Genomic DNA, 14,846 nt, shown 5'->3' with positions numbered 1-14,846 from the left:
CACGCAGGCTTCTCTAAACACTAGCATGCTCAGACTAAAATCATGACCCGCAGGTTGAATTTTTTGCTGGCTTGCATGTATTGGGGATTTAAGACAGGTTTAGTTGAAACATGCAAACCTTTTCTCCTTTCCATGTTGCTATGAGATGTTTCACAAACGCAAAGGACGCCTCCCCATTGAGTCAGAATGTGAATCGAGTTGCACACCTTGTGGGTTTATGTATACTATTCAACTTTTATAGCTGCCTATGCATCATATAACCTGTCCGGCCCCCACCTCCTGTACATGTATAGAAATGTAATCAAATATAGATACAGAAACACATCAATATCAAGACATAGACTAACCATGAAAAGAGGGAATTTCTAGCCAGTATAGCTTATTAAATCGATCCCAATAAGATAGTATGATGTAAAGTACAATCACCTATTGAACCTTCTATGTCATAGAAACTGACAGCAGATGAGAACCATTCGGTCCGTCTAGTCTGTCCTTTCTTCCCTTTTTATCAGCGGCCAGCCATATTATGCTAAATATAATATATATATTATGATGACTTTCACCAGACAGGAAGACAGCTGTCTGCGTAGATGTGGATAACCGAACATTTCTTCTGCAAAGCAGAAGTTCCGATTCCACAAGCATAAAACAGATGGTTAGTTCTGCGATTGTTCAATGTATACCAAGGCATCTGCGAACAACTGCTCAACACCATACAGTGCCGCCATCTGTTCTCATCAGTGCACCCAAGTATGGTAGATGCAGGCAGTTTGAAATACACTAATCATCACTTATCCTGCACTCAAACGGTTAATAATCAAAACAGAAAAAAAGAAGAAAAAAATAAGATATCTTTGCCTAGAATTTCTGTCTAAATTTCAGGAATGGCGTTCCTGTTGTCTACTGGCCTTCCAATGTGGGCTACTGAGGTTGCTTACAATGTTTCTGTGGATGTTAAAAGCATTCAGTCACTGACAAGGTGTGCTTTTCTGCCCCATGCTACCTCAGGGTAACCAAATCCTAATTTGTGCGACCCTATCAGAGTACATTACACCTGAGAATGTATGAAATGACAATGTTCAATTTGCTTGGGTGATAACCCAAAAGCTAGGAGCAGAGCCATCCATGGGGTTTAAATTCAGCCCTGACGCTTTAAAGTGACGCGTGTCATTTAGTTGAACTAATAGCTATAAAGATGACAGTTCCTCCAAATACATCTCCCCTTTTCACAGATACACTGCATGTCTCAACCGCTAGCTCTTGAGCGCTCTCGTCTGTTGACCTTGGTTTTCCCATAACCCGTGACCGTTTAATAGAAAGGTTTTAAGTACCCTGTAAAAAGAATCCTGTAATATAAGCAGCTGGTGAAATATGTCCACCATATTTCAAAGGCTGCAGACAGCCCTGTAAGCCCCCATTAAGGTGCACCTTGCTCTTAAATAACACAGATGTGGGACAAACCTACAGCTCCCAGCCCCGACTCCGTTTATGCCGCCATCACTGCAGGGTCTGGGAAATCTTACTTTATTTCCTACATCTCCCATTAACCCCACGCAAGGTAACTTCTGCCACTTCCCGTCTACAGCAACCGATCCCAGCTCTCCGTGATAATAAAGGGTAACGGAGGAACAGTTTAGTAAAGGAAATAGTGATTCACATGGTTTCCCATTGATAACAGAATGGAGCGTACAAGTCAATGGTATGGTAAGGCACACGCTAATACATTCACTCTGATAGCACCATGTTATCTCTGTGACAAAAATATTCCTGGCCATGTTCCAAGAAGAGACAAAGCACACGAATCCTTCTATCTCTGATGTGTGGCCTGTGTTTTTGTGCAGACGCAGCTTATGTGTCCTCCGTCGACTGTTTCAACACAATATCGATGTGTAAACAATACTTTTCCAGCACTCTTAGAATAAAGAGAGTGGAGGGATACAGGGATTTACTTTCATGAGCAGCCAAGCCTTGAGCAAATTATTTTAGTACTAATTATTCAGACAGATGGCTCAATCATCCATTTAAACATCAAATGCGGCTTTGTCTGGGATACTTATAAGGAGGAGGTGGGTAGCGTGTGTGTGTGTGTGTGTGTGTTACATTTCACAAATGACTTTATTTATGTGTACTGTGTAAAAGAGACTATGTATTCATATACATACACTGTGATGCTGTATAGCCTCAGGGAGATGTTCTGTATTTTGTGCACATCTTGTGTATGGATCCCTGGGGTAGAGCATTTAGAGAGCAGGGGGGACAATGCTGTGTTTGCAGGATCTAGTCCAAGACTTTGATGAAGCCTACATCACAGGTGCTATACATTAAAACCCCCTGCAGCCCTGAAGCGAAGTGGGTAGCTAGTTTGACCAGTCTGGGCCACAAACGTATAGCCAGAGAGGGCTCTACTTGGCAACTAAGCTTTATTTTTATTGTTTTGTTTTGGGATGTCTGATTAGACCACTTCCAAATAAATCACAGTTTGCTCCAAATTGGTGTTCCTGAGCCTTATTGCCCTAGAGGACTGTGACATTTATGGCCCTCACCTACAGGGTTTGTCATATATATATATATATATATACACACCTGCCGACTTTGCTCCAGGTGTCCTGGGACATAAAGGAGGTGGAGCCTAAATTAGATAGCACTTGATGACTCCACCTACTTTAGGCCCCACCCCTTCTGTCCCCGAGTGTTTGGAGCTCCTTTACCAGCGTTTAGGATGTGTGCGTCTCTGACATACAGAGCTTAAACACAATGCTGCCTCTGCACATTGTAATGCATTGTGCATAGGCAGTATTTTTATGCCAAGACAGGACTCAAACAGGACTGTCCCAGGATATTTTGGACTGTTGGCAGGTATGATGTGTGTGTGTACACCCAGTTATAGCTTATCTGTTCCAGGGGGGAAGGTTATCAGAAAGGGAAAACTATAACATTGTATTCCTTGTCTTGGCTTAAAATGGACATGCCTCTAGAAATCTATTTCCTCTCCAATTAATTGTGTATTTCGTTTAGCAACATTTACAGAGACACTTTTTTTTTACTGATTTACACCCCTTCCTGCTCTTCTCAAGGTACAAACATAGAACTCTTCAACTTGAAATCCTCCATGGGATTTGCAGTCTAACCAGAGATGGGTGGTCACAGGCTGCCAAACCGTATCTTCTAGATGTTATGTTGTGATGATAATAGTGTTGTAATGTGACTTTGAATTCAGAGTAAAAGTCTGAAGACATATTGTTGATACTATATAAACATGGATAAGAAGAACATTAACTCCATAACTAGGAACTAGAAGTACAGGCCAGAGTTTTCAAAACTTGATGGCTCACCCTGTGGATGTGCCATACAGATCAAGCACTTAAATTTAGTGGTCCCAGCAGAAGCCACATTGACCACATAATATTCTGCGTCACTGACCAGATGTAGGATTCTAGAACCTGCAGACAATCACCATGGTTTGTTATGATCTTCAAAACACAAGATATGCATGCTTCACAAATCAGTATGCTTTGTCAAACCCATCTGCCCAAATGTAAAAGCCCCCATAAAGAAAACCCAGTGCATCATCTCCATTAAAAATGCATAAGGAACAACTAATAAATTGGTCAGTGATGCTTAAAAATGTAAAGCAAGGATGCATTTCATCAATAATGCAAAGCAGTCCGTCACTTTCTTTGCATAATTAAGGAGCTCTAAACAGTAACCAGCAATCAAATTTATAACTGTAAGTAAACTGCCAGATACTTTAATAAAATCGTATCTAATCTGAATACTTAAGTAAACAGGGATTGATGCCGAATGCAGATAATTCTGGAAGCCTCCAAAATCTAAAGATTTCCTAAAGTAAGGTTCTACCTGTAGAATACTACCAGCAACAGTGATAATGAGTAAACAAGCAATAACATTGTGTGTCTGGTTACATTGATGCGTTTTGTTGGTGTAGGTAAAGTGGTTGTATAGTAAAAGTTGTTTTATTGCCAAAGTAATCAGTGGACTGCTTGAGTCAGTAGGATCATCCTATGGTTGCCATGGTAAGGCCATAAATCTATCATTGCAACAGAGTCACTCTATATACATAACCCCCAGTTATTCAGCCTTCGATACCCAACCTCCTCTGTGATGCAACAAGCTATGTGGGACTCATTGATGTTCTCCGAGCATTGTGGAGAGACATATCTGATCTTGTGAAAGGCATGTTCTAAATCAGCTGCTAATTATAAATAAGTCATCAGCCTGAATTGTAAATGTTCAATATCAGTACTGAGGATCAGTAGGGGAATGAGATTAACAGGTCCTCCAGATGATTGATTACACACACACACCCTCTAATGCATATTGAGCAGTCATGTTTCAAGGAGAGCCTTATGAGTAATTGAGCAGGACAGATGTCTTGAAAATACACTGAGAAGCAGGGCAACTTAATCTCCCTTATTTCCTCTGTTTTAAGTTATTATGGGATAGGTCAGGCTGGACACCCCACTTAAACACCAACAGGTCTATTTATAGCAGTTATTCAGATAAGATACCCAGCTTTTAACTCTATGAATGTTAGAGGCGAGTGTATGAAGTGTCCGCACTCAGACGTTTACACCGTGTTTGCTGTTATAGTCAATTAATTGTTCAGCACCATTCCTTGACTGCTAGGTTGTGCAGACATGCACAGGCAAGACTAGGCTCTGAGACTACATTCAAGAGCAAATATTTCCGAATGTGCTTTCAGCCCATGTGCCAGCGATTAGTTATTAGCAGGGAAGTCCTGGGATCAGAGAAATAACTGTATTTTATGAATGGGCTATAGGCTTATTTATTGCATCACATGCTTTTCCATGATACCAACGCTGTCACAAATATATATATAGATGACATATTAATCATTATCCATAGCCATAGCCATCGGATACCTTTTGATATGCTCAGGAATTCTCAACCATAATATGCATCTAAAAAACACAGTTGAAAGAAAACCAATACAAAAAGTGGTTATTAGTAAAAAAAAAAAAAATCAGCACTGAGGAAATGCTCTTGTGGCTACATACAACCTCACAATGGGGGGCATGGGGTTACATATAATGTCATGTGTGTGGTCAACGGCTGCATATGCGTGCCTGCATGCTACGGTTTTTATGCTCACGTAGTGCGCCGGCATGCCGGGCATATCCTGCTGCTGGAGTGGCAGATAGGGTGAGTCTGAGGCATTAATGGCCAGCAGCCGACTGGGCATTTGCTCGGTATGCCAAATGGCCAGTCCAGGCCTGGTTACATAGGTGAAATTAGCCTAAAAGGCCACCCAAGGATGAACAAACGCATACATTCAATTACCAAACATATAAATATAAAAACCACTGCACTCCTGTCAGTCAAACACCCCATACAGAAGCAGCGAGCACGTCATTTATCTCTCCCACTCATCGCACCTCCAAATTCTTCTGACATGGACCCATTTCATTTATGACCACCTTAGGTCGCTGTGATCTGCACCTCAACAGTCATATTTTCTTGACCCATACACTGCCACAAATATCTGACAGGATGGATTTCATCTGTTCAGTTTTTCCTCTAGACTTTATAAAGGAAGGTTGATGCTCTTGAAAGCCCATCCTAAAAACGAAATAGACGTCCAACAGTACTCCGATACCGCATACTGCAAAAATTATCAATTTCAGTGGCCAATAGAAACATAAAGCGGGGGATTTTATGTCTGAAAAAAAGTGTAATCATATGCACTTTAATTCATGAGTGTCCCTACTGCAAATACCCCAAATGCATTCAACCCTCACCCCCTCAACCAGTGGTGAGACTCTTTAGACTCCCTTTGGAAAGTTCTATTTTCTTTTAAAGAATGTATATTAAAGTCATAAACTGCTTTGAGATACATTGATTTTTGGGAGGCTGTCTGGAACATTATATCGTCCATTTAACAAAATTCTATAGAAAAAAAAAGAAATGTGCTGTCAATGACAAATAATATAATGTCTCCGTTGATATAACAGTGGGGCAGTAAATCATTAAATGGTAGGGATAAGCGTAAATATTTTTCTAACAAGTGCTGTTTGTAAGGCATTCAACCTTGTCAAATGCAACCAGGAATTCCAAAGCTGCAAAATTTACAGCTGCCAGTCCTGAGCTGGGAGGGTCGGAATCAATGCCGGATGAAAAGCCATTAGAAATTCCAGCGCAGGGTCTGAATGAGAAGGACTCATCTAAGGAAGCTGACCATTAATCAGGAGTAATCAGTATTTCAAGTGGTTTGAGATTTATTGCCATTGCAGGTGCCTTGAGATAATAACTATTTCAGTACTGGGAATTTTTGTAACAGATCTTATCTTATAGTCTGACAAACTTGATAGATCTAATAAAAAAGGGACACTCCTGACATCATACGCACTTTTGCCCTTTGCAAATGCATGGGGGTCCGCCACAATCCACCCACAAACATTTTCCCCTTTCCTCGCCCCCTAGCTATTCGGTACGCATGAGATGTGTTTGGCCAGATGAAAATGTCTCCATTGATACAGTAGATGAACTACCATTTCATTCATATTCCAAAGATCTTTACAAGGAATTACATTCTAGAATCTTTTAAAGATCAATCAATAGCACAAAAGGACCTTCCAGGCAGGGGAAAAGCAACACTTTGAAGTGCTTACTGCTTGCTGTCCAATAACAAAGCCTAAAAAATTTAACCAAGGAGAACTCGAGAGCTTCCACCCAAATTTCTTCAAAAATTTAAACGAGAATGGTTTCCAGAAATCCCGTTGATCTACCCATACATTATATAGGGTTAGCCAAGCCTTTCTTGTGAGAGAGAGAATTTTAGATGTATAGTAACTTCTTTATTTATAAACATTATTTGTTTGTAGCTAAAATGCCAACATATTGAAAATATACACTGTTTCAATAATACCGGATAAAAATTTTACAATTCTCCCAACAACAATCCATGCTATTTTTCATTAAAAAAAGATGGTAAAAGATTTAAACCGCTGCTGTTTTATTTATGGGTTTTTTTTTTGTGGGGGGGGGTTAAATGTTACGCACCAATTGAATATTTTGTGTTTTTTCCATTCAGGACTAAGCTTGTTGAATAACAATAGACTGCCTGCTATAATCCCCGGCCAAGCCTTTCAGAGACCTGACCTTTGTTGTTGCCCTGGAATTCTTTTCTAACCAATGGTGCTGTGTAGGCAAAGGCTGGAATGACTGAGATATACTCTACTGCGCAGAAAGCTAGTGACAAAGAATTCCGGCGGGGAGCGGCCATATGTAAGGCTTCTACTTTAGCCTGTCCAAGTATTCATTAAGCAGCTAAACTGTTTGGATTATTTTAATGGATGAAAAGAAAATACTTGCGTGGCCTTAATGAATTTGAAGAATCAACTGAAAATCAGGTTGATGTTGACCTTGAAATCCTTACGGCATTTTTGCACAGTTGTACTGGTAATAGTTTTGCTGATGTCACCCAACATCCTTTATGTCATAAGAGGTGGAATTACAGCCAGTCCTCAGTAAATAGCATTTACATTCAAATACAGTGAGATAGATTGTATCTGGGGATTTGGTTAATGTGTAGGCACAAAAAGGTCACTGTTTGGAATTACTGAACTGTTAACAAAAGTTTTCCTTCAAGTGTTAGGGGGTCGGGAGACACATTACAATAAGAAATGCTTTACATTTGCATTTGTCTCTCAGACAGTGTTGTAAAACTACATTGTTATGAATTTCGGCAATTGATTTTCTACCTATTTTTTTAACCATTAGTATAAAATTAAGTCAACAATTCTAGAAAGTCTATAGAGGAAAGCTAAAAAATAATAGGTAGATATCTAAGGATGATGAGGGTTATAGTCTGTTTTGAGCCGGAGAGCTTCAGGTTACCTAATCCAGTTCTGTAAAAATCCATAAAATCACAGAAGTGAAAAGCTCCCTAATTACTGCAAAGGCTTCACCGCCACCAAGCTAGACACAAATATTTCTTGCGGCTTCCTATTTAGCAGCTTCACCTCCTTAGTCTTCCTCTGTGCGAGTGACTACAATAAAAGTCAAAATCTTTGCTACTTTGGAGCACCCTTCAGGATGATAAGAACTGAAAAAGTTATCTTTCTAGAAAACAGGCAACTTCACTCAAAAGTCTGTTCAAGCAAACAGAGAACAATGCAAACATAAATGGGCTGAATCTCAAACACATTCTAAAAGGAAAGGGATAAGGTGGTAGGCAAAGTGGGGGTTGGGTTAAGTTGCCCTCAGCTGATAGCTTAGACCACCAAAGAAGGTCACTTGTCAACAGGATGGGCAACCATGTAACACCCAGACTACAACTCCCAATATACCCAGCCAGCCACAGCTGCTTAACTGCCAGAGGCTGCAAGCCTCAACAAGAACCCTGAGCTGCTGTGGAAAGTTCTATACAGTTAATAATGGGGAATAAAGTCAGGAACCATGCGATTGGCAATGAATTCCCAAAATATACTGCAGCCACCAACACCGTGGTCTGGTGGATTGTAGTATTATAGTGGGTTATTGACCCTGTCACTGTGAATGCCTGAGAAGTAATGGTTTAGAGTAACACCAATAAGCAAAGTAGTTGGTTCAGTTTAATCATTTACCTGAGAAGATCAAACAATTCCGCAGTTACAAAGTCCACCAAACAGCCAGTCTTGGCAGATGTTAGCAGACAATAGCTAACAACCTAATGTATGAAGTGCCTTCATATGTACAATCTATAGAAAGGAGGTATATTGCTTCTCAACATCCCAGATCCCTTATCATAGCTCATGTAAACTCCATCGAATTATTCAAGGAGACACCATGGGTTCTGGCTACACACTGGGACAGTATGAACCCTTGCCAAGCACACTGCTGGGGTTATAAATGCTTGGATCAGAGCCCCAGGATGCCCAAGGACTTCTCCAGATCCTCCTGGGAATTTACCAACCAGCACTCATCTTCATATAGTAAATTGTGCTTCTCAGTAGGTTCACCACCAGCCATGGTCTTTCAGGTCCACTGAACTGTATGTAGATGTACATTTTATGTAGTATATATATCTACTTATCTAGTGATTATTCTAAATAAACAAACAGCCTTATAAACAAATTCCCCAAACTTAGTGCAAACACCAAAGAAATAAGCAACAAGTAGCACTTATCCACGGCCAGTCCTCATGAGCTGTATGGGAAAAGCAGTCAGGTGTATCTAGGGTCACCTATATGTATATATACCTACAGTGCTATATAATATATATATATGGTGTGACCTACAGTGCTATATATATATGGTGTGACCTACAGTCAGGCCCGGACTGGGACAAAAAATAGGCCCGGGCATTTAAGCCTGAGCAGCCCATATTTATTTATTTATTTATTTATTGTTAAAGCCCACCCTTCATGTACCATCTTTGCATTTAATCATTCACACAAATCATTAACACATTCATTAATGCAGTCTCACAAATCATTCAAGCAATTCATCCACACATGAATTCATTAATTGTCATACGCATTCACACAATTCATCCACACATTTATTCATTCATTCTCATACGCATTCACACTACCCCCTCTCATCATCTTATCTGCCCCTTCTCACTATGTTCCCCCTTTTCACTATGGTACAGCATAACACCTATCACTATATACTGAGGCACACATTGACAGTGGTACAGCGTAATCCCTATCACTATACATTGAGCCAGACATTGACAATAGTGCAGCATAACACCAATCACTATATACTACGCCAAACATTGATGTGGTGTAGGCCTACCACTTCATTGTCTGGCTTAGTAGTAGGGATGCACCGAAACGAATTCTGGACTGAAACCGAAAATGCAGCATTTACCTGTCCGAAACCGAATATGACCTCCCCACACCATAAAAAAATCTAACACTTTTATTTAAAGTAAGTAACACACCAAAATAGGACAAAACAATTAAAAAACAATATTATATGTATATATATATATGATTGTTAACAGCAATCACATTCCTATCATGCCCAGGCATACCCAGATTCCAGGATGTACTCGCAGACTTGGCATGATAGGAGTATGATTGCCCTATCTACCCCTTCTCACTCCCTTCTGCCCCATCTACCCCTTCTCATTCCCTTCTCCCCTATCTACCCCTTCTCACTCCCTTCTCCCTATCTACCCTCTTTCCCCCGTCTCATGCCCTTTTCCCTATCTACCCCCTCCTAACTATCTACCCTCTCCCTCTTTGAAGTTCACTTACCTTTCAGGAGTCCTGCGGTGGGGGTGCAAGGCCTCTGCCTCCCAGCTCTGCCACTGTATGGAACAGTATAGAGTGATGGGAGTTATGATGTACTTTTAGAGCATAATTAGATCATGAAAAAGACATTGGAAATGGTACAGCATAACACCCATCACTCTCACACACTTACCAATCCACACATATATACCAATCCACAAATATATACCAATCCACACCTATACCAATCCACACATATATACCAATCCACACGTATACCAATCCACACACATATACCAATCCACACATATATACCAATCCACACCTATACCAATCCACACATATATACCAATCCACACGTATACCAATCCACACACATATACCAATCCACACACATACCAATCCACACGTATACCAATCCACACGTATGCCAATCCACACGTATGCCAATCCACACGTATGCCAATCCACACGTATACCAATCCACACGTATACCAATCCACACGTATACCAATCCACACATACACCAATCCACACATATATACCAATCCACACACATACCAATCCACACACATACCAATCCACACGTATACCAATCCACACGTATACCAATCCACACGTATGCCAATCCACACGTATGCCAATCCACACGTATGCCAATCCACACGTATACCAATCCACACGTATACCAATTCACACATATATACCAATCCACACATACACCAATCCACACATATATACCAATCCACACGTATGCCAATCCACACGTATACCAATCCACACGTATGCCAATCCACACGTATGCCAATCCACACATATATACCAATCCACACATATATACCAATCCATACATACACCAATCCACACATATATACCAATCCACACATATATACTAATTCACTCACTGAATATTTTCCTACCTTTCCTCTTTTCTCCTTACAGCTCCTTTTCCTCCTCTTCGCTCCTCTTCTTCAGTTCTTCTGTCTTCTCTGTCTTCTTCCGGTTCAGAGGGCAACAGCTGCTGTGCGCCGGGGTTTGTTGTCAGATCCCGGCACACAGCAGCTGTTGCCGTGCAGATCACAAGGGAGCGGTATCGGAGGTCTTTAACAGACCTCCGGCTCCCTTGAGTGATTTTAAGCCGGGTTGAACCCGGCTTAAAATCACTCAAGGGAACCGGAGGTCTGTTAAAGACCTCCGATACCGCTCCCTTGCGATCCTGCTCCTCCAGCGGCGGACATTACTGTCCGTCTCTGGAGGGGTGCCGGGTGCCGCAAGTTGGCACCCCCTGATGAGCGGCACCCGGTGCGGACCGCCCCCCGACCCCTGGAGTGTGGCGCCCTGTGCGGTCGCACACCCCAAAGGCCGGTCCTGCTCTAAGGGGCCGGGAAGCCCCCACCAGGGCCGGCCTTAGGGGTCTGCGGCCGCACAGGGTTTAAATTAAAACATCGGGTTTTTTTTCAACTTTATTTAACATCCTCCATGTTAAATAAAGTTAAAAAAAACTTTATTTAACATGGAGGATGTTAAATAAAGTAAAAAAAAACCCGATGTTTTAATTTATACCCTGTGCGGCCGCAGACCCGTAAGGCCGGCCTTGGTGGGGACTTCCCGGCCCCTTAGAGTGGCGGACCCGGTAGGTAGGGTAGGGGCCTGGAGCTGCAGCTCCATCAGCCCCTAAATCAATGCGGCCCTGCCGTGGCCCGGCCCACCGGGCAAATGCCCGGTGTGCCCGATGGCCAGTCCGGGCCTGCCTACAGTGATATCTATGGTGTGACCTACAGTGGTGTCACTGGGTTTACGGTGAGGTGTGTGGAACACGCAGTGAGGGTCTCGGGAATATACAGTAATGTGTATGGAATATGCATTAATATGTGCAGAATATACACGGAGGGGTATAAGGGCACATGCACCAGATGGCATGCATGATGGGACTTACAGTCGTTTATCCTCCGGTACCAGCTGCCAGTGCAGCGCCAAAGAAAATCCGAACAAACTCCCAGGATCTCCACTTTTCCTGATGACATTTTCAGTATCCAGGTTAAAAGCCGCCACCAAGGTGCCCCATGCCACAAAGCAGAGCGACAGGTAGTTGCCAGCAGCCGCAGCCATGAGTGCCGAGTATCCACTCCCAGACGGGGACAATTGCAATCCTGTGGTGTTTCTCACGGTCCCTTTCTTTCGTCGCTCTTTTTTTTTTGCCCCCTCCCTGTGGCCTTTCCCCCGCACCCTTCCCACTCTGCGCGCAGGCTGAATGCTACCGTTGTTCTCCGGGAGTTCGGGCTCTTTATATAAAGCGCTGCCGAGCCAGCCAGACCCCGCCCTGCTGCCCAGAATCAGTCTGCAGACCTCAGGCTCAGGTCTTCTCCAGCCTGCCCAACCCACGCCGGCAGCTTCCGGGAGTCAGAGCAGGTGCCTTGGCTCTAAGCAGCGCCGTGCAAACCGACAGGGCTTTATTCAAGTCTGTACAGTGACAGGGAGGGGCCCCTCCAGTACCCAGGCAGGGCCAGCGCATACGGGCCGGGCTCCTATTGTAATACCTTAGTCACAGCAAGTGAGTGCCCCAGGTAACAGCATCCCGGCCGCTGCCGGGGGCACAAATACTTTTTAGGTACTTGGCAATAGTCCCTTAGATGCTGTCAGCAGCTGTTTGTAAATAATTATTATTATTATTAATAATAATAATAATAATAATGGAAGAATACCTGTAAAGAACTTTAAAGTAACAGAAAGCTGAGTAGGATGTGAATGTGTGAATGTTACAAAATATGGACTCTTGGTTTTAAGATCATTTTCTAGGATTTTATCCTAATTGCAGCTCCCTCCTCACCTGTTGTTCTGTAAGTCACATTGTTATGTTATATACTACTTGTTATGTCCTCTGTACAGCGCTTTGGAATATGATGGCGCCATAAACATAAATGAATAACTATGTAAAGGGCTAATGAGGACTTTTCTTTTTCACTGGATCAGGAATCCGCTGAGGAAGCTCATGTCATACGGATGAATAAAGAACAAGCATAAAATAACACTAATATTTAGCAAATGCGTCGCTCTTGTGGAACCTCTTTGGAGAACATCTTGTAGAAGATTTGAATTCAGCTTTCCTTAGACAAAGTCTACGTTATACTGAAGCCGTCCTGTGCTAAGGGGTGTTTTGCTCCATGTGAACCCTCATTGTTGCCCAAATACCACCCAGCCCTCCAGGCCTGATCAGGGATATGCCTTCTACTATTTAGCGTTACATGTGGAGAAATAAGGCTGATAGAGAAGGAAACATTTGACATATGATATATAGAAGAAGCCATAAATGTATGTTGGACGGTATACATCAACATTGTTTGCAGCACAGATCCTAGAGAAGAAAAAACATCACGTTCCTTTAAGATTTTGAACCTGATCTTCCAACTCTTCATCTGTATGGAAATATATTCCGTACTTGCTGCTGTTACTATACTGAACATATCCAATGAACGTAGTTAATGGAAACTTACCATTTCCATGACAACGTCAGCAAATAAAGCGTACAGACCATATTTATGAGTTATAAAGCAATTCGGAGCAATCATCATAAAACCCAGTTTGAGATTTCTATCAATTGCACCAATGTTATTGTAAACACCTCACTAGCTTCCGTTTCATTCTGATAAACACGGCTCTATATGACTTTAATAATCGAAAAACCTTTACCTGGCGCGCGGTGGCATAAAGTCGGAATGAATTCTCTTCTTCCAAGCTTGCATTCCTTGGTGTGGTCAAATATCCTCGCGTAACTAACAGCAGAGACTGAATATGATTTTTGCCAATCTTACTGATTCTTTATAAATTTGCTTCCTACAAACTCATAACATTCTAATCATGGCTTTTAGTGTGCATTAAAGTGGTGCTTATGGCTCCTTATTTTTGGGATTTTGCCAAACCATATTTAAAGGTTTCAGTAAGTTTATATTTAAAATGGGTATACAATTAAATAACATTTTATTTTGTACCTCCTTAGTTTACATTTATTTTAATATATAGCTATGTTTGCATTTTAGCCAGTTTCTAATACCACCCTGCAGTATGGATGATGCCATGCCTGGGAAGCTATAGAGTTGACAATGTTTCATTCTATTGATCTCTAAGTGTTAAATAATGACCTTGGGTTCAATTTATCACAAGGAAGAAGAAAGATAATCATCCAAACGAAAAATGAGTCAATACATTCAGGGCAATATTTGATCTCATGGGGTCTTGGGTTTTGGTACTTTTACAATTGCCATGTCAATGAATAAAAATCTGAATGTATGTTTTATGGTTATCTCTTTATGAAACTTATATTTAGTCCTACATAGGCCAGTCAAAACTGCCACCCACACCATGGAAGGGTAACTAATTAATTGAGGTTCATTAACGTGGCATAGAATAGGTAAAAGGGCAGCTCTTTGCCCCTGAATTGGTTTGAGCTCCAGGCTTTTGCCTTCTTAGCCAGTGGAAATATATCACATATGCTGTTCAGCAAATAATAATCAATTAAACTAAAAACCGATACTTGACAACAAGCTAGAGGTGACGTAGCTAAGCAGCTCTTAAAAACATGATGCGTCCTGTTTCTTAAAAACATAACTTCCAAATTCTGTATTAATGAATCCTTGTATTTGC

At 41.6% G+C, this 14,846-nt stretch overlaps 1 protein-coding gene across 2 annotated transcripts in view; it reads right to left on the bottom strand.

Moving 5' to 3' along the window:
- ITGA6 (integrin subunit alpha 6) overlaps window positions 1-12,597 on the bottom strand; it is a 37,166-nt gene extending 24,569 nt beyond the window's left edge. For both annotated transcript variants that reach the window (XM_053470493.1, XM_053470494.1), the window contains exon 1: window positions 12,145-12,597. In XM_053470493.1, the coding sequence (XP_053326468.1) occupies window positions 12,145-12,317 (173 nt within the window). In that variant the 5' untranslated portion in view covers window positions 12,318-12,597. The remainder of the gene's footprint in view (window positions 1-12,144) is intronic.
- Between the last annotated feature and the right edge of the window lie 2,249 nt (window positions 12,598-14,846).

The sequence above is a fragment of the Spea bombifrons genome, chromosome 7 (genome assembly GCF_027358695.1).
Source record: "Spea bombifrons isolate aSpeBom1 chromosome 7, aSpeBom1.2.pri, whole genome shotgun sequence".
NCBI classification, from domain to species: Eukaryota; Metazoa; Chordata; class Amphibia; order Anura; family Pelobatidae; genus Spea; species Spea bombifrons.
The sequence above is the reverse complement of the archived record's forward strand: the minus strand, read 5'-3'. Positions and strand labels throughout refer to the sequence as shown.